General features: G+C 47.6%; 1 protein-coding gene and 1 pseudogene across 1 annotated transcript in view; both read right to left on the reverse strand.

The window, feature by feature from the left end:
• Positions 1 to 2,438: 2,438 nt before the first annotated feature.
• LOC120914686 lies at positions 2,439 to 2,573 on the reverse strand (annotated as a pseudogene).
• Positions 2,574 to 3,664: 1,091 nt separating this feature from the next.
• LOC120913896 (synaptonemal complex central element protein 1-like) overlaps positions 3,665 to 20,625 on the reverse strand; it is a 104,877-nt gene continuing 87,916 nt past the window's right edge. Inside the window, exons 10-11 of the mRNA XM_040324230.1 lie at positions 11,767 to 11,856; positions 3,665 to 3,788 (exon numbers count right to left, since the gene is read on the reverse strand). Coding sequence (XP_040180164.1) covers positions 3,716 to 3,788; positions 11,767 to 11,856 — 163 coding nt within the window. The 3' untranslated portion in view covers positions 3,665 to 3,715. The remainder of the gene's footprint in view (positions 3,789 to 11,766; positions 11,857 to 20,625) is intronic.

Genomic DNA, 20,625 nt, shown 5'->3' on the forward strand with positions numbered 1-20,625 from the left:
TGTAAAACTTCAGCAATACTTTAATCCAAAACAGTCCTGACATATATGTATCAGTGGCGGCTGGTGCTTAACATTTTTGGGGGGGCGCAAACAAACATCAAATTGCAGCCTAACTGTGCCTATCAATTGCCGCCACTGTGCCCATCAATTGCCGCCACTGTGCCCATCAAACGCAGCCACTGTGCCATAAAATTGTCGCCACTGTGCCATGCCATCAAACGCAGCCACTGTGCCTGTTAATTGTCGCCACTGTGCCATGCCATCAAACGCAGCCACTGTGCCATCAATTTTCGCTACTGTGCCCATCAATTTTCGCCACTGTGCCATCATATCAATTGTCGCCATTGTCGCCACTGTGCCCATCAATTGTCGCCACTGTGCCATGCCAAACGCAGCCACTGTGCCATCAATTGTCACCACTGTGTCATGCCAAACGCAGCCACTGTGCCATGCCATTGTCGCCACTGTGCCCATCAGCTATCCATCTACCCCAAATTTTGTGTAATGTCTTATTCTGTTTCCGGAGTTCAAATGTGAGTTTGTACAGTGGTATAGAATCATTAATTAAATTTAACATAGAAATACAGAATATGGAGCATTTTCTTAGCATGTGACGATCACCAAAGATGCCTAGAAGGCAGTTCTTGGGATGAACAATGTTCAGGAGACCCATCGTTGAGGAAATGAAAGAGCCTACCTCTGCCCAGAAGTCTTGAACCACTGGACAGGACCAGAAACAGTGTAGGAAGTCAGCGGGAAGCACTCAGCTAAGGGTGTTAGCCCCTTTTTTTGTAACTTAGCTGGAGTAAGGTGGGAGTGGTGAAAGATTTTGATTTGTATGATTCCGTCCCTAGATGAGATAACTGAAGTTTTGTACATATCACTAAATTCGGACCAGTCATCATCCGTGAGGTAAATGTCCATAGAGGTCCATTTTGTCAAAGCTCTACGGAATCTAGGATTAAAATAAGTCGCAAGGATACCATAGTAAGTGGAGACAAGTTTAGTGGGATCAGGGTGTCTTAGCAGTTTTGCCAATGGGGGTATAATTGTAGGGTCATCTAATGAACCAAACTGGGCATGAACAGCATGTCCGAGCTGATAATAATAGAACAGGTAGGGGCGTGGTAGGTTAAAGTCAATGCGTAGTTGATAGAAAGATTTAAAACCCTGTGCCTCGTATAAATGACATAGGTATTTAACCCCTTTAGAGTACCACCGATTGGGATCGGGTAGGGAGTACAGTTCCTGCAGATTGAGATTGAACCACAGAGGGTTATTGGGGAGGTCGACCAAGAATGTTTAGATATCTTTGAAACAATTGAGCGAAATAATGAAAGAGAAGTAGCTAATATGGTTGTGCTGGGACGAGTTGGGACCCAGGCCTGTATAGATAATGTTATGGATGGTCTCTAAGGAAGAGGCAATTTTTTATTGTATTGAAAAGCGTGTGGCGTGCAAAACACAACCTCAAAAACTTCACCCGGTGCAGAAAAAATGTGCACACACATAAAGAGTGTTCACAGACAGGTGCAAACGTTGGGTGCAAACGTCAAGTGATCCTCCGAAAAGGACCCAACCCTGATCCCCTGGGGCGTTAGGCTCCTGACAGGGACTAGAGTAATATGTGGTCCATGCAGCCGAAGCCGACACGGATCCAACTTCCTTGGAGGGTCTGCCGAAACAGAACCCTTCCAGGTGGGGCTCCCCCAAAGGGAGACCCAATGAGAGCAGGCAAACTAAGCCAGAAGGCCATGTCCACCTACTCCCAAGACATTCAGTGCTGGCCCGAGGACCGGCACCCTACTAATCACACATAAAGTGTACAAACATGCACCAACAAAAAAAGACATAAAGTGACAACACAGGGGTAAAATAAAAAAGAAAGTGGGGGAGAAGGAAGGTGGGAGGTGTGAGAAGGAAGTGACCATCGTGCAATACGATGGCCGGCCCTCCGGCCAGGAAACAAAAATTTCCCTGGTCCTAGCCAAAAGGCTCGGCCCTAGAGACAGGTGGTAAAAAAGTGTATGTGGAAACGTGGCCCTAGTGCCATACGAGTAAGTGCCCTCTCAAACACTCATGCAATGTATGGCAGCCCTGGACTGCCACTCCAGGGGCACTATCTCCACAGGCTTTTCAATGGACCCTGACCCCCGGCCTGGACCAGCAGCACCCTTCCAAGCCAGGAAGGTAGGAGCTCTGAGAGATCGGGGAGAGCCCACGCCAATAGGCTACTCCCACTACTCCCATCACTCCCACCTAATCACATTTGGGAAATACTAACCGCTCCCCCCAAGGGGGAGGAGGAGCAAGTGTTCTCTCCCGAACAACTGACCAGGGCAGGCACCACCAATTCCAAGCCTAAGGCCAGGGGCCCGGCCCTTCAGCTTCCACCACATGTTTCTCCGTCCAAATCAGAAGGCTTCCACCTCCACGCCAGCAGGTTTAGCAACTGCCAACCGCCATCCCTTTCCACCTCGCGTGTACTCAGGATGGTTAGCATAACACCACCTACTGACAACTGATAAGAACAGATACTACACTTGATCTTAGCCAAAAGGCCAAGAAGGGACCAATTACGCATTGCCTACGCAAGTACATTTGGTGGTCTCGGCGACCCATTGAAATCAATGACATAACTTAGAAGGCACATTCAGAGCCCTGGGAAAATACCTCCCTCCCCTCTACGGGATGGATGCAGCCTTAAAGTACCCATAAGAATACAACAGCAGTCACACACAGATTCATTCAATCATACACACGTATGAACCTACTTAGGTCTCTGCCCACCTCACTCCTTATTTCAATTGAAACAAAAGCTTTGTATCATATAAAGACCTTTCCAGTTTTAATGTACCATCTCCTCCGGGAGTTTAGGGTAGCACACACTGTAGGTCAAGCTAGACTAAGTCATCTGGGATGACAAAACAGTACCCCAAAATGAATTAGTGACATCCAGCCATGGCTGCCATATTTTAGGGAATTTCTTTGTACAAGCCCTACTCTTATATATTCGCTTGAGCTTGGGGAGCTCCCCATTGAATATGCGATAGAGGGTTTGGGGTGTTGGAGAGTTTACATCCTTCAATTGTAATAATATAACCTTCCGTGCATAATACAGAACTGTGCGAAGTAGAATTAGAGGGTGGGTTCTGTGTACAAACTTGTTTAGTATACCCAAGAGTGCAATCTCTGGATTCCTAAGTATAGGAAGTGTAAGTTGGTTCTCAAAAAAAACTGAACAGGTCCCTCCAGTAAAAGGCGAGCCCAGGGCAACTCCAGAACATATGAAGCAAGTCTGCATCAGCTAAGGTACATCTGGGGCAAGCGACTGAAGTACCGAATCCCATTCGAGCTTGGCCGGAGTATAGTGTAGGTGATGTATAAATTTAAATTGGATGAACCGGTCAGCAGGACTGATAATATCTTGAAAACAAACCTCAGTGGCCTCATCCCAGCACTCATCTGAGAGCTCAGGTAGTAAGACCGACCACTTACCGCGACCACGTGAGTTCTGAAGTGGGTCGGCTACCTTCAGGGACAACTGCAGAATAAACTTTATATAAACTTTATTTAACAAATAATTAACTTCACAAACAATGATAACTTATCATCAGGAATCCCGGAATTAAGACCAAAACAGGATAATGAGGGGTAAAAACTCTTGTTCTGAATTCCACATGTATTGAATTAAAAACAAACACTGTAGAATTGGTTAATTTCCCCAGGATACAGCTCCGGAGGTCTTAGACAATTTTACTTCTGCAGATATCAGCTCTGCTTCCAGTCTGAAAAGACAAGGCATATGAGGCAGAACATTATGGGAATAAATGAGCCTCCTAAAGGCACAGAGCTATCCAAATGCCAATATACTGTATATGCAAAAATATATATAGAACATACGTACTTTATATAGTACATACGTACTTTATGTGCGCAATTTTAAAGATGATGCAGGGCAGCACTGTGTATTATCAAAAAACGTAAAAACTATATTTAATGGCGAGAGGAATGAAGAAGACATTGAGGGCTGCAGGTATAATGCTCTTGTATGACTGCTGCTGTTATTACAGTATGGCCATGGGGAGCATACAGTCAGCCAGTCGCGGCGCTACAGTGGGGCATTTGCCCCTCCCAGGTTATTCCTTGCCCCCAACTAAATTAGGCTGCCGGGCAGTGGCATAACTACCAGGGTCACACCGAACAGGGTAATTTGGCCACGTGCTAGGGCAGGGGCAGACAGAGCTGGCTGTGGGTGATTCAGGTCGTTGCAGCCACTTGCTCCCACCTCGCTGTCCGGATCTCCTCCTCGTTCGTCACACTCAGCATGGGAGACAAAAAAAGCCCTACCAGGTGAGCTGGAAATGAACAGGGACAAAGAATCTGAGGAAGGGAAGAAATGTTTTTTTTTTTTTACAAAAAGACAGAAAGGGGAGAAATAATTTAATAGGATCTCAGCCTTCTCTATCTCCAGCAGTGATAAATGGCAGAGCGAGGAGTGGGGAGCAGCGGCTGAAAGTGGAGCCATTACCCTCCCCATCACCTCATTACACTCCAAAATCTCCTGTATTAGTGTTCCCTGCCAACCTCCATCTTGCGGGTTTTGGAGTCAAAGACGCTGACCCCTTGCCACTCCAGTCCTTGTCATTGCAGCAAACTGTCAATGGCAGGGTACACCTGACCTCAGATATGTGGGCCAGTAGGCATGGGCAGAGGTGGTGCATATTGTTTACCACAAAGTGGGTAAATCTAGTGGTGGATAGGCAGCAAGTTGTGAGGGGTAAACCTATTGAATTTGTGGTACCACCATGAGTTGGGGAAGATTCGGCCACCTCTGCCATCTGTACGCCTCCTTCTATTTCACCCCTGCCTCCTCCTCCTTGTCCTCCTCTTTGGATCCTTTTTCCAAGGACACACCCTTTACATTATTAACACCACCATTTGGACCTCCCACGCATCATGAAGTATATAAAGCAATGCACAAGCTAAGTGGTGTGAAACTTGTTTGCCTAGGAGCAGTGTTAATTTTGGCAGAACATTTTAATTTCGTTTTAGTCTTAGGCCCCTTTCACACTTGCACGTCTTTGCAGCGACTTTCCCCTGATTTTGCGGCCACGATTTTGCCGTGATTTAGTGGGCACTTGAGGTCTATGAACCTGAACTCGCATCAAAGCCGGACTAAAGAAGTGCAGGGACTACTTTGAAGTCGGTGCGACTTGAAGTCATACTAATATGAATGGTAGTAATTGGTAATCATGGGAAACGACTTGTCAAGATACTTTGCAGTCCCAAATCGTGGGACATGCCGTACAAGTGTGAAAGTGTCCTAAGTCTTAGGACTAAAATTACATTTTAGTTTTAGTCCCATTTTAGCTTGCTGCAATTGTTTTAGTTTTAGTCGTATTTAGTCGATTAAAATCTCCAGTACATTTAAGTCATCTAAAATCTAATGGGTGTAGCTAAATTGTAATGCATTAGTTAATAATTTCTCTACAATTTCCAAACTCATTATATACAGCTGGAGTGAAAAACTTGATATGTTATTATTCATGGTATTGAGATATGAACATATTCTTTTGACTAAAATGGCAATTTAGTTTTAGTCCCATTTTAGTCTTTTGACTAAAATGCCATTTTAGTTTTAGTCTTATTTTAGTCATCTCAATTGTTTTAGTCGTATTTTAGTCAACTAAAATAGTATTTAGTCGACGAAAATGTTTTAGTCTACAAAATTAACAGGGTGAACACCCTCTTGGATCCACACTACGAGGCCTAAATGGCAGAACACATCCCACCAGAAAAGAGGGAATCCAAAATGCATCACTATGTGGAAGCATTTTAAGGTTCTTGTACAGAGCCTTTCACAATGGCAGCAAGGATGCATCTGCTATCTATTGCAGCTCTGCAACCCATGGCAGACAATCAAAAAGCAACAGTAGTACCAACACAACCACCAGAAAGGGAGGTTTAACAGAGGCCTAGCCCCAGGAAGTCTCCCATCAGACTCTGACTGACCTGACCCATGTCATTGTGTGTGTCTTCCTGACTGCTCCACAGACAAAAGTGGCACCTGAAGCCCTCCTCAGACTAAGGCTTCTGGGAATGCAGTCACAGTGTGTGCATCTTCAAGAACAACGCCAAGGCCTTTAAGTGCCTGTGACTGATGTGTGCAAGACCATGGGAACCTCCACTCGGTGAGTCTCTCATTTCTCCTGACACCATCTTCCTGCTCCTCTGGGGAACACACCATCCCTTGGGACATTTTTAGGTATGCTTTAGAGCCCTACCAGCCAGGTGAGTAGTGCTGGCAGGTGCTCAAAATTTGGGGGGGGGGCAAACAAACTGAAAAAAATAAAACATCAATTGCAGCCTCACTGTGCCCATTAAATGCAGCTACTGTTCCCATCAATTGTCGCCACTGTGCCATCAAACGCAGCCACTATGCCCATCAAATGCCACCAGTTTGCCCCCTCAGATGCAGCCAGTTTGCCCCCTCAAATGCAGCCAGTTTGCCCCCTCAAATACCGTCAGTTTGCCCCCTCAAATACCGTCAGTTTGCCCACTCAAATTCCGCCAGTTTGTCCCCTCAAATACCGGCAGTTTACCTCCTCTAATGCCACCAGTTTGCCTCCTCTAATGCCGCCAGTTTTCCCCATAAAATGCAGCCAGTTTGCCCCCCCCCCCGACCTTTCTCGGGTCAGCCGTCCTCCTCCACGCTCCCTCAATGTCATCTCTGTTCACCTGTCGCTTCAGCCAATCAGGTGACCGGTAACCAGACCCGGTGCACCCGATTGGCTGAGAAGCTGGTCAATGTTAGGGAAGCGATTCCCTAACACAGCACTGTTTAAACAGGGAACACACAGCCGTGCGCCCTCTGTTTAACCATTTGGAATCCGATTAGAGCCCACAGGATCTAATCAGGAAGCCTATTAGAGCCTCTGGCTCTAATCAAGCACTTCCAAAACACACCCACCGCTGTTATTTAGATGGTCGGCGCTCAATAGGGGCCGGACACCTGAATAGTGGGCAGCTGCGGCAACAATACAAAGATTCATGCAATGCATGAATCTATGTATTGTTGATTGACGGGTGCAGGAGAGAGGGGGCGGCGCTCCTGCGCCCACTATGGACGCACCGCCACTGGGTGTGTAGATGTGAGTGATATGAGTTGTATATGTGTAATATATTGTGTATGTGAGTGATGTGAGCTGTATATGTGTAATATAGGGTGCGTGTGAGTGATGTGAGGTGTACTGTATATGTGTAATACACATTATCTCACAAAAGTAAATACACCCCTCACATTTTTGTTAATATGTTATTATGTCTTTTCATGTGACAACACTGAAGAAATGACACTTTACTACAATGTAAAGTAGTGAATGTACAGCTTGTATAACAGTGTACATTTGCTGTCCCCTCATAACAACTCAACACACAGCTGGCAACAAAAGTGAGTACACCCCTAAGTCAAAAAAGGCCCAAATTGGGCCCAAATGTCAATATTTTGTGTGGTCACCATTAATTTTCCAGCACTGCCTTAACCCTCTTGGGCATGGAGTTCACCAGAGCTTCACAGGTTGCCACTGGAGTCTTCTTCCACTCCTCCATGAAGTCATCACTGAGCTGGTGGATGTTAGAGACCTTGCGCTCCTCCACCTTTGAGAATGCCCCACAGATGCTCAATAGGGTTTAGGTCTGGAGACATGCTTGGCCAGTCCACCTCCTTTACCCTCAGCTTCTTTAGCAAGGCAGTGGTCATCTTGGAGGTGTGTTTGGGGTCATTATCATGTTGGGATACTGCCCTGCAGCCCAGTCTCCGAAGGGAAGGGATCATGCTCCGCTTCAGTATGTCACAGTACATGTTGGCATTCATGGTTCCCTCAATGAACTGTAGCTCCCCAGTGCAGGCAGCACTTATACAGCCCCAGACCATGACACTCCCACCACCATGCTTGACTGTAGGCAAGACACACTTGTCTTTGTACTCCTCACCTGGTTGCCGCCACACACACTTCTGAACCAAATAAGTTTATCTTGGTCTCATCAGACCACAGGACATGGTTCCAGTAATCCATGTGCTTAGTCTGCTTGTCTTCAGCAAACTTTGCGGGCTTTCTTGTGCATCATCTTTAGAAGAGGCTTCCTTCTGGAACGTCAGCCATGCAGACCAATTTGATGCAGTGTGCGGTGTATGGTCTAAACACTGACTCCCCACACCTTTAACCTCTGCAGCAATGCTGGCAGCACTCATACGTCTATTTCCCAAAGACAACCTCTGGATATGATGCTGAGAACGTGCACTCAACTTCTTTGGTCGACCATGGCGAGGCCTGTTCTGAGTGGAACCTGTCCTGTTAAATCGCTCTGTGGTCTTGGCCACCGTGCTTCAGCTCAGTTTTAGGGTCTTGCCAATGTTTTGATAGCTTAGACCATCTTTATGTAGAGCAGGGCTCGACAAAATCCGGGCGCCAGGTCGCAATTGCGACAAGAAATTGTGACCTGGCGCCCGCGCTTGCCGGTAATTGAGGCTGTGGCTTTGCGGCCTACAAGGCCGCAAAGCCGAAGCCTCAATTACCGGCCATCGCGGGCCCGCCGCAATCGCGAGGTGGGGGCGCACGGAGGCACAGAATCCTGTGTCTCCGTGCGCTCCCACCTCCCCCGCCGCATAATTGAGGCTGCGGCTTTGCGGCCTTGTGAAGTCCCAAGCTTACTTCTGTGACATGGTGCCATCTGGTGGTGGCTGTTGGCACGTAAACAAGTAAATACAAGTAAAACCAGTTCTAATGTGTAATTTTTCACTGTTTTCACTGCCATCTCCTTCCCTCTAATTATAACCCCCAAACATTATATATATTTTTTATTCTAACAGAGAATAAAATGGCGATCGTTGCAATACTTTCTGTCACGCCGTATTTGCGCAGCGGTCTTACAAGCGCACTTTTTTAAAAAATTAAAAAATAAGACAACAGTAAAGTTATCCCAATTTTTTTTTATATTGTGAAAGATAATGTTACGCCGAGTAAATTGATACCCAATATGTCACGCTTCAAAATTGCGTCCGCTCGTGGAATGCCAACAAACTTTTACCCTTTAAAATCTCCATAGGCGACGTTTAAAAAATTCTACAGGTTGCATGTTTTGAGTTACAGAGGAGGTCTAGAGCTAGAATTATTGCTCTCGCTCTAACGATTGCGACAATACCTCACATGTGTTATTTGAATACCGTTTAGATATGCGGGCGCTACTCATGTATGTGTTCGCTTCTGCATGCAAATTTGTCAAACCCTGATGTAGAGCAACAATTTTTTTTCAGATCCTCAGGCTCTGTTCACACCTAGGCGTATATACGCCTGTAGTGCGACGCCGCAGCAGCCCCCGAGACGCTGGAGGGATGATTTCACATTGCCCTCTATGGAGATGGTTCACAAATCGCTGTACAAAACGCCGCAATTTGTCGCCGCAATTCGCGGGACAAAACGCCGCGATTTTGTACGCCAAGGTGTGAATGCAGCCTAAGAGAGTTCTTTGCTATGTTGAGCTTCCAGTGAACAGTATGAGAGCGTGAGAGTAATAACACCAAATGTAACACACCTACTCCCCATTCACACCTGAGACCTTGTAACACTGAGGCCCCGTACTCACGACCAAACATGTCTGCTGAAACTGGTCCGCAGACCAGTTTTTAGCAGACATGTTTGGCCGTGTGTTGGCCCGAGCGGACCATTTTCGGGCGGATCTGTACAGACCTACCGTACATGTCCTGCCGCCCGCCATCCCTCGCATGCGTCGAATGACTTCGACGCATGCGTGGAAGCATTTTAAAGGCAGGCCGCCCACGTCGCCGCGTCATTGTCGCGGCGACACCGCGTCATCGACGCGGCGACACCGCCGACACGCCCCGCGTATTGTTTACGCGCGGACTTCTGTTCGATGGTGTGTATAGCCATCGAACAGAAGTCCCCGGGCAGTCCCCGGCCAGACATGTCCGATGGAAACGGTCTGCAGACCGTTTTCATCGGACATGTCCTGCCGTGAGTACAAGGCCTGAGTCACATGCCACCGGTGAGTTAAAATGGCTAACTGGGCCCAATTTGGACATTTTCACTTAGGGGTGTACTCACTTTTGTTGCCAGCGGTTTAGACATTATTTGCCTGTGTGTTGAGTTACTTTGAGTGGACAGCAAATTTACACTGTTATACACGCTGTACACTTACTACTTTACATTGTAGCAAAGTGTAATTTCTTCAGTGTTGTCACATGAAAGATATATTAAAATATTTACAAAAATACTGTAACTATATATCTCACAGACCCAGAAACTCAGCCCACTCCCAGAAAAATAAGGGAAACTGTTGTTTAACTCTCCAACACCCACCAAATGCTGAAATATCAGTGTGGCAGGGAGATCTCATTGTTGGAGCCTGGGATGGACTCAGCTTTTCAGGCTCCACCTACAACTAAAATATCACTTTTGGGTGGACTGACCCTCTTCTGCCTCATACACATGGCAGGTTTTCCCGTCGGGAAAACTGCCATGAGAGCTTTTGGCCCGGGAAAACCAGCTTTCTTTTTTCCTATCGGGAGTCCCGGCGGACTTTTTCCTGTCGAAAAAAAAAACGTGCATGATCAGAATCAAGTATGAGTTGGGAGTGCTCGTTCTAATAAAACTAGCGTTCGTAATGTACATAGCACATTCGTCACGCTGTAATGGACTGAAAAGCACAAAGACTGAAAAGCGCGAATTGTCTCTCACCAAACTTTTACTAGCCTGAGGATCAGCAAAAGCAGCCCAAAGGGTGGCGCCATTTGAATGGAACTTCCCCTTTACAGTCCCGTCGTACGTGTTGTACGTCACCACGCTTTGGACGGGCGGTATTTGGCCTAAGCATGTGTATGCAAGGCAGGCTTGAGAGAAATCCAGTCTGAAATTTTTTTTTTTTTTTTCCTGACGAGAAAACTGGTCGTGTGTATGAGGCCCCTTTCACACAGGCAATCCGATCAGGTCCGCCTGTCAGTTTTTTAGGTGGACCTGATGGGACCCTCCAGTCATCCGATCCAATCCTGTTCGCCAAAAATAGAAGGATGGGAGACCTATTCCCCATTCGTCTGGCAGATGACGTCCGTTTCCATCCGATTGTCCCATAGATGAGAGCGGACTGTGTCCGCTCTGCATAGAGGAGCAGACACGGACCTGTCACCCACCTGATCAGCGGAGAGATGAATACCTCTGAAGTGAAGTAAATACTTCATCAACCTGTGATTATGATACGTTTGTTATCTAAAAAAAAAAACTTGAACCTTTAGCCCCCGTTCACACCTAGGCGTATATACGCCTGTAGTGCGACGCCGCTGCAGCCCTGAGACGCCAGAGGGATGATTTAACATGCACCTCTATGGAGATGGTTCACATCTCCACGCCGAACGCCGAACGCCGTTCGCCTGCCGCCTGAAAAAAAGTCCCGGACCTTTTTTTCAGGCGGCTTTCGGCGTTCGGTATAGGAGATGTGAACCATCTTCATAGAGGGGGTGAAGGCTGCATTCACAATCGCGGCGAAACGCCGCTATTTGTCGCCGAAGTTCGCGGGACAAAACGCTGCGATTTTGTACGCCGAGGTGTGAATGCAGCCTTAATATCACTTTAAGACAGCTCTCATAGGGAAACATTGATTTACACACATCATGCGACATGAGCTCCCAATGTTGGAGCATTTGTCGTACAAGTGTAAACCCAGCCTCATCCTCTCAAGAGGTTGTTCACTCACCTGTTGCAATTATCCAGAAGCTCCGAATGACGTGCAGTTGCTTTTTCCAGCATGGTCTTGACCAAAGCATTTTCTTCTTCAAACATTTTCCTGCCAAGTCAAAGTGCAAAAAGACAAATAAGACATTATAACATGGTATATAGATGCACCCCAAGTAAGCTTTTACATCTGGAAGCCTGCAGTGTTATAATGGTACCCTAGATGCTAGATGCTTACACTTTTATGTAACTGGTTTGGTGCTACATTTTGAGAAGATAAAGCAAAAAAGACAATGGGCTAGATTCAGATAGAATGGTCTATGTGCCGGCGTAACGTATCTCAGATAAGTTACGCCGCCGTAAATTTGGGCGCAAGTTCCGTATTCAGAAAGAACTTGCGCCCTTAGTTACGGCGGCATAACTTATGTCGTCCGGCGTAAGCCCGCCTAATTCAAATGTGTTTGATGTGGGCGTGTTTTATTTAAATTCTCTGTGACCCCACGTATTTGACGTATTTCACGAACGGCGCATGCGCCATCCGTGGAATATCCCAGTGTGCATTGCTCCAAAGTACGCTGCAAGGACGTATTGGTTTCGACGTGAACGTAAATAACGTCCAGCCCTATTCGCGAACGACTTACACAAACAATGTAAAATTTTCAAAACTCTGCGCGGGAACGACGTCCATACTTAACATTAGCTACGCCTCATATAGCAGGGGTTACTTTACGCCGGAAAAAGCCTAACGTAAACGACGTAAAAAAATGCGCCGGCCGGACATACGTTTCTGAATCGGCGTAAATACCTAATTAGCATATTCCTCGCGTAACTTTACGGAAGCGCCACCTAGCGGCCAGCGTAAATATGCAGCCTAAGATACGACGGTGTAAAACACTTACGCCGGTCGGATCTTAGGGAAAACTATGCGTAACTGATTCTCTGAATCAGTCGCATAGATACGACCGGCCGGACTCAGAGATACGACGGCGTATCTGGAGATACGCCGTCGTATCTCCTATCTGAATCTAGCCCAATGTTCTTTTTGATACAGAATGCAGGATGGTGAAGTAAACCAAGGCTTGTTACTGTGCCAGCAATGAAAACCTATATCCTGAAGGATATGTATCAAGGGGAAAATTATCAAATCTAAACTAAAGTGGTGGCTCAACAAGGGCCTTCTATGGATCAGAGACTACCTTAACAGGGCCCAACCAAACTCCTTGCAATATTTTGTAGATAATTTATAGCTGCCCCCTAGCGAAACATTTTGTTGTTATCAACTTAAATCTTTCCTGCGATACAAGCTTGCCCTATTAGATGGACCCCTCACACAATTGTCTTGTCATGCAAGGGGTCTTTTGTGGGAACAAATTTCTGTGATATATGCTTCCCTCACTGATCCGAATACCAAACTCTCATATATGACCCAATGGGAGCACTTGGGAATTGCCTGACTGGCAGGGCGTGGCCTATGCCTTGTCTGAGATATCTATCAACACCACATTAAAATAAACTAATTATAAAACTCTTGCGTTCTTATCAGGTCCCCACCCGTATTGCCAAAATGCATCTTACCTTGTCAACTGCCTGCTTTCGATGTTGTGGGCAACTGGGGACTATGTATCACATATGGTGGCAATGCCCTATAGTGACTAGATTTTGAATTAGAATGTTTAACTTTATTTATTCAGTAACAGGAGTAAACATTCGCAGGGCCTTATGGCCCTCTTCCATAAGCTACCTGATGAGGTCCAAAATAAATCTGTGAAACATATTACTTATATGTTCTTGTCAGCAGTCATTTGTACCATTTGACTATGTGAAGCATAAGCAGATTATGGTCAATGGCAAACTCACCTGTACTCTCTATAACACTAAGAAATTTGACAGAACGTGGAACCCATGGACTCTGTACTTCTCATTTTCTTAACCTGTTCCTGGCTGTTAGGCCCCCCACCCCTTTTTTTTTTTTACTTTTTTTCTTTACTTTTTACTTTAATGAAGGTTTAAAAACTGTGGGGTGCCTGCTAAGACTTTAATCTCAGGTATGGGGATACCATTTTTCTTAACCCCCCTTCCCCCAACCTCTTGCCAATTTCTCTGCCTCCCCTTTATTGGTCTCCCCTTCTCCGGTATAATAATTATCCTGACCACTCCTGTGGTTGTCTATCCAATTACTACTGCGGCTGGAAGTTGAAACTCTTAACAAATGGACTAAATGATTCTTGCCTTTCTAGGTTGTGTGTGTGTATATATATATATATATATATATATATATATATATACACACACACATACATATATATATATATATATATATATATATATATATATATATATACATACACATACTAGGGTTGTCCCGATACCACTTTTTTAGGATCGAGTACAAGTACCGATACTTTTTTTCAAGTACTCGCCGATACCGAATACTGATACTTTTTTTTAAATGTGTCCCCAAATGCAGCCATGTCCCCCACGAATGCAGCCATGTCCCCCACATATGCAGCCATGTCCCCCACATATGCAGCCATGTCCCTTACATATGCAGCCATGTCCCCCACATAAGAAGCCATGTCCCCCACATATGCAGCCTTGTCCCCACATATGCAGCCATGTCTCCCCACATATGCAGCCATGTCTCCCCATACCTAGATGCTGCCGCCTAGTTAATCAACGTGCGGGGAACATTACAGCTTTCATTTGAATAGCTGTGTGTTTCCCGCCACGCTGCGTATAGACACTCCCCCTTGCTCAGGATTGGATGGGTGATCTGCACTTTGATAGACAGATCACCCGTCCAATCCCGAGCAAGGGGGATTGTCTATACGTGGCGCGGCACGGAACAGACAGCTATTCAAATGAAAGCTGTAATGTTCCCCGTAAGCTGATTAACAAGGCGGCGGCGGCGTTGCGGTATGCGGCGGCGACGTGTAGTATCGGATCTGGCTTTTGGGGGCATTTACAAGTACTCCCGCAAATGCTCAGTATCGGTCCCAATACCGATACTGGTATCGGTATCGGGACAACCCTAATACATACACACACACAGAGTGCCTTGTGAAGTGGAAGGAAAAATTATAAATGGTTTTCCAAAGTTTTTACAGATAAATATCTGAAAAGTGTGGCGTGCATTTGTATTCAGCCCCCTTTACTCTGATACCCCAAATTGCCTTCAGAAGTCACCTAATTAGTAGGCAGAGTGCACCTGTGTGTAATTTAATCTCAGTATATATATATACAGCTGTTCTTCGAAGCCCTCAGGGGTTTGTTAGAGAACCCTAGTGAACAAACGGCATCATGAAGGCCAAGGAACTGTCAGGGCTGTGCTTAGCCCTTCCTTCTCTGTGCTGGCTGCTCAGCTGTCGGCTAATCGCCAGCTCCTATACCTCCACAGTGACTCACCTGTTGATGATCCGGCTCGTCAGTCCTGCCTACTTAAGCCTTCCAGTTCACCTGCTCTCTGCCTTCGCCTTGGTCAACATCACAGAGACTATCTCCTGCGTTCCTGTTGAAGACTTGCTTGGTTGACATCCCTTCTGGCTCATAATCCTGCTTGCTGTTCTACTACGTTCATCTCTGGCTCTATGACATTTGACTCGGCTGACTATCCGATTTGGTTCCTGAACTCTGGCTATGTTTTGACTATGCTTACTCTGTTTATCTTCTTCTTCTTATTATTATTATTAAACAAGTGTGATTTAACTGTACTGTCTCGGTCTGATTCATGGTTTCTGATAAAGTTGTGATGAAGTTTAAAGCAGGGTTAGGTTATAAAAAATATCCCAAGCTTTGAACATCTCATGGAGCACTGTTCAATCTACCATCGGAAAATGGAAAGGGTATGGCACAACTGCAAACACAACAAGACTTGGCCGTCCACCTAAACTGACAGGCTGGACAAGGAGAGCATTATTCAGAGAAGCAGTCAAGAGGCGCATGGTAACTCTGGAGGAGCTGCAGAGATCCACAGCTCAGGTGGGACAACTATTAATTGTGCACCCCACAAATCTGGCCTTTATGGAAGAGTGGCAAGAAGAAAGCCATTGTTTAAAGTAAACCATAAGAAGTTCAGTTTTCAGTTTGCGAGAAGCCATGTGGGAGAAACAGCAAATATGTGGAAGAAGGTGCTCTGGTCAGATGAGACCAACATTTTATTATTTTGCCTAAAAGCAAAAGAAGTGTAGTCCCTTTAGATCTGAGGTGAACATCTGAAATAAGGGGAAGCTCTGCTGATTTTGTCATCCAATCATGTACAAGCGAAAATGCTTTTTTGTTATTTTCCTTGTCTATTCCCCTCAGATCTACAGTGACTGCACTTCCAAGTGCACGTGCAGTGCACTTGTAGTGCAAAGTGGATTTGCCTTTTTAACCACTTAACCCCCGGACCATATTGCTGGTCAAAGACCAGGCCACTTTTTGCAATTCGGCACTGCGTCGCTTTAACTGACAATTGCGCGGTCGTGCGACGTGGCTCCCAAACAAAATTGGTGTCCTTTTTTTCCCACAAATAGAGCTTTTTTTTGGTGGTATTTGATCACCTCTGCGGTTTTTAGTTTTTGCGCTATAAACAAAATAGAGCGACAATTTTGAAAAAAAATTACTTTTTTGCTATAATAAATATCCCCCAAAAATATATAAAAAAAAAATATTTTTTCCTCAGTTTAGGCCGATACGTATTCGTCTACATATTTTTCATAAAAAAAATCCCAATAAGCGTTTATTGATTGGTTTGCGCAAAAGTTATAGCGTTTACAAAATAGGGGATAGTTTTATGGCTTTTTTCGGTACTGCGACATTATGGCGGACACTTCGGACACTTTTGACACATTTTTGGGACCATTGGCATTTTTATAGCGATCAGTGCTATAAAAATGAATTGATTACTATAAAAATGCCACTGGCAGGGAAGGGGTTAACACTAGGGGGCAAGGAAGGGGTTAAGTATGTTCCCTGTTCTAACTAAAGGGGGGGGTGTGGACTGACTGGGGGAAATGACTGGTCACTGTTCATACATTGTATGAACAGACGGTCAGGCATTTCTCCCCTGACAGGACTGGGAGCTGTGTGTTTACACACACAGCTCCCGGTCCTCGCTCTGTAACGAGCGATCGTGGGTGCCCGGTGGCGATCACGCCCGCCGGGCACACGCGCCAGGATCAGGGACGAGCGGGGGGTGCGCGCGAGCCCCTATTGGCTGCTGGGAGAGATGACGTATAGATACTTAATCTCGCCCAGCAGAGCCGACCTGCCGCCGTATAACTGCGGCGGCTGGTCGGCAAGCAGTTAAATAAACCCCTTTGTGTGGAAGAAAACTAACACTGCACATCACTCTGAACACACCATCCCCACCGTGAAACATGGTGGCAGCATCATGTTGTGGGGATGCCTTTCTTTTTTTAATAATTTTTTATTTAAAGATAAGACAAAGATACAAACATAAAGACAACTTTGTATTACATATAGATTATGATGAACATATCAAGTATAAAAACCTGTGTGTAGAGGTCGCTACTCAGTCAGATTCATACCACTCGCTGAGGTCTAATATAGGGTAAACAAACATCTGTGCTATTCACATTTTGTTTGTTTTTTACTGAAAGAGAGAAGTAGAAAAGGGAGATATAGAGAAAGAGAGAGAGAGAGAGAGAGAGAGAAGAAAAAAAACCTTAAGGGAGGGGACGGGGGGAACAGGAGGGGAGGGGCAATTACCCCCAAGGAGCCCAGATCGGTAACGCTGAACTGGCAATGGGGATCCTAAACTGTGGATCCTGCCATGCATTGGGGGGAATTCATCAAAGAAGTGAAAGAGGTTCCAGTGGATCCATCTGGACTTATGTTCCTTTGACTTATGTCGCAGCGCAGAGGTTAGATCTTCCATCTGCTCAATATCCTTCACTCTTGCGAACCATTGGGCTACCGTTGGCACAGACTGTTGCTTCCAAAGAAGTTGGACACTGGCCCGGGCAGCATTAAGGAGATGCTTGAGGAGAGATTTATGGTAACGTTTCCTTGAAAGGGGAGTAAGGTTAAGGAGAACTGCAGCTGGGCTATCCTGAAGGGAGATGGTTGTGAGTTTCTGTATGAGCTTAAAGGGTCACTAAAGGAATTTTTTTTTTAACTAAATAGCTTCCTTCACCTTACTGCAGTCCTGGTTTCATGTCCTCATTGTTCGTTTTTGCTCTGATGTTGCTGTAATTCATTTCTGTTCTGGACACTTCCTGGTTGTCTGTTTCCTGATGACCACAGTACTGGGAGATTCTAGTTTTGTTTTCCAAACCAGTACTGCTCTATGGGTCTGTCTAGCACAGAGGCATCAAATAACATGCAAAAACTATGCTAGATGCAAAAACGAAAATGAAACTAGGAGGTACATTATATGATTGATTGTTATCTATTTTTAATCGTTTTTAAAAGGAATCAGTTAACTATTATGTCTCTATACCCTGTAAACAGTCATTTCAGCAAAAAAAAATGTTTCCTTTACAATTCCTTTAAGTACCGTCTGCCAGAAAGTTTGGAGCACAGGGCAGTCCCAAAAAATATATAATAGGGTGCCTGGGCAGGTTTTGTCCCTGGGAGCAGGGCCGGTGCTAGACTATTTTGCACCCTAAGCGAGACCAGCTACTTGCGCCCCCCCCCAAAAAAAAAAAAAACAATTATTTTAGCATCAGAACTCCTGGTGGAGGGATGGAGACAGGTGGACAGGAGAGGGGGTGCAGCCAGGTGGGGGGTATGAGCCAGGTGGATGGATGAGCCAGGTGGGGGGGGATGAGCGAGGCTGAGGATGAGCCATGTAGATGGATGAGTCAGGTGGGAGGATGAATCAGGCGTGGGGATGAGACAGGTGGATGAATGTGCCAGGTGGGGGGGATGAGCCAGGTGGGGGGGGGGGGGGGAGACAGGTGGGGGGGGGGTTAGCCAGGTGGGGGGGATGAGCCAGGTGGGGGGGATGAGCAAGGCGGAGGATGAGTCAGGTGGGGGATGAGTCAGGTGGGGGATGAGTCAGGTGGAGGATGAGTCAGGTGGGGTGGTAAGCCAGGTGGGGGGGGATGAGCCAGGTGGATGGATGAGCCAGGTGGGGGGATGAGCGAGGCGGAGGATGAACCATGTAGATGGATGAGTCAGGTGGGGCCGTGGGGGGGGGGGGGAGTCAGGCGTGGGGATGAACCAGGTGGATGAATGAGTCAGGTTGGGGATGAGCCAGATGGATGAGCCAGGTGGGGGGGATGAGACAGGTGGATGGATAAGTCAGGTGGGGGGGGATGAGCAAGGTGGGGGGGGTTTACCAGGTAGGGGGAGGTGAGGCGGAGGATGAGCCATGTAGATGGATGAGTCAGGTGGGGGAATAAGTCAGGCATGGGGATGAGCCAGGTGGATGATGAGTCAGATGGATGGATGTGCCAGGTGGGGGGGTGAGCCAGGTGGATGAGTCAGGTGGATGGATGAGCCAGGTGGGGGGGATGAGCCAGATGGATGAATGAGTCAGGTGGGGGATGAGTCAGATGGATGAGCCAGGTGGGGGGGATGAGTAAGGTGGATGGATGAGCCAGGTGGGAGGGGGATGAGCCAGGTGGGAGGGGGATGATGAGCCATGTAGATGGATGAGTCAGGCGGGGGGATGAGCCAGGTGGATGAATGAGTCAGGTGGGGGATGAGTCAGATGGATGGATGAGCCAGGTGGGGGGGATGAGCCAGGTGGATAGATGAGCCAGGTGGGGGGGTGAGCCATGTGGGGGGGATGAGTGAGGCGGAGGATGAGCCATGTAGATGGATGAGTCAGGTGGGGCCGTGGGGGGGATGAGACAGGCGTGGGGATGAGTCAGATGGATGAATGAGTCAGGTGGGGGATGAGTCAGATGGATGAGCCAGGTGGGGGGGGATGAGTAAGGTGGATGGATGAGCCAGGTGGGGGGGGATGAGCCAGGTGGATAGATGAGCCAGGTGGGGGGTGAGCCAGGTGGGGGGGATGAGTGAGGCGGAGGATGAGCCATGTAGATGGATGAGTCAGGTGGGGCCGTGGGGGGGATGAGCCAGGTGGATGAATGAGTCAGGTGGGGGATGAGTCAGATGGATGAGCCAGGTGGGGGGGGTGAGTAAGGTGGATGGATGAGCAAGGTGGGAGGGGGATGAGCCAGGTGGGAGGGGGATGAGCCAGGTGGGGGGGATGATGAGCCATGTAGATGGATGAGTCAGGTGGGGGGATGAGTCAGGCGTGGGGATGAGCCAGGTGGATGAATGAGTCAAATGGGGGATGAGTCAGATGGATGGATGAGCCAGGTGGGGGGGATGAGCCAGGTGGGGGGGATGAGTGAGGCGGAGGATGAGCCATGTAGATGGATGAGTCAGGTGGAGCCGTGGGGGGGATGAGTCAGGCGTGGGGATGAGCCAGGTGGATGAATGAGTCAGGTGGGGGGAGGTGAGCCAGGTGGGGAATGAGTCAGATGGATGGATAAGCCAGGTGGGGGGGATGAGCCAGATGGGGGGGGATGAGCCAGGTGGGGGGGTAAGAGCCAGGTGGGGGGGTGGGCCAGGTGAGGGGGGGTGAGCCAGGTGGGGGGGATGAGCCAGGTGGGGGGGATGAGCCAGGTGGGGGGGGGATGAGCCAGGTGGGGGGGGGATGAGCCAGGTGGGGGGGTGAGCCAGGTGGGGGGGTGAGCCAGGTGGGGGGGGTGAGCCAGGTGGGGGGGGGGATGAGCCAGGTGGGGGGGGATGAGCCAGGTGGGGGGGGGGGTGAGCCAGGTGGGGGGGATGAGCCAGGTGGGGGGGAGAGCCAGGTGGGGGGGGTGAGCCAGGTGGGGGGATGAGCCAGGTGGGGGGGATGAGCCAGGTGGGTGGGGGATGAGCCAGGTGGGGGGATGAGCCAGGTGGGGGGGGGGGT

The sequence above is a fragment of the Rana temporaria genome, chromosome 9 (assembly GCF_905171775.1).
Source record: "Rana temporaria chromosome 9, aRanTem1.1, whole genome shotgun sequence".
NCBI lineage: Eukaryota > Metazoa > Chordata > Amphibia > Anura > Ranidae > Rana > Rana temporaria.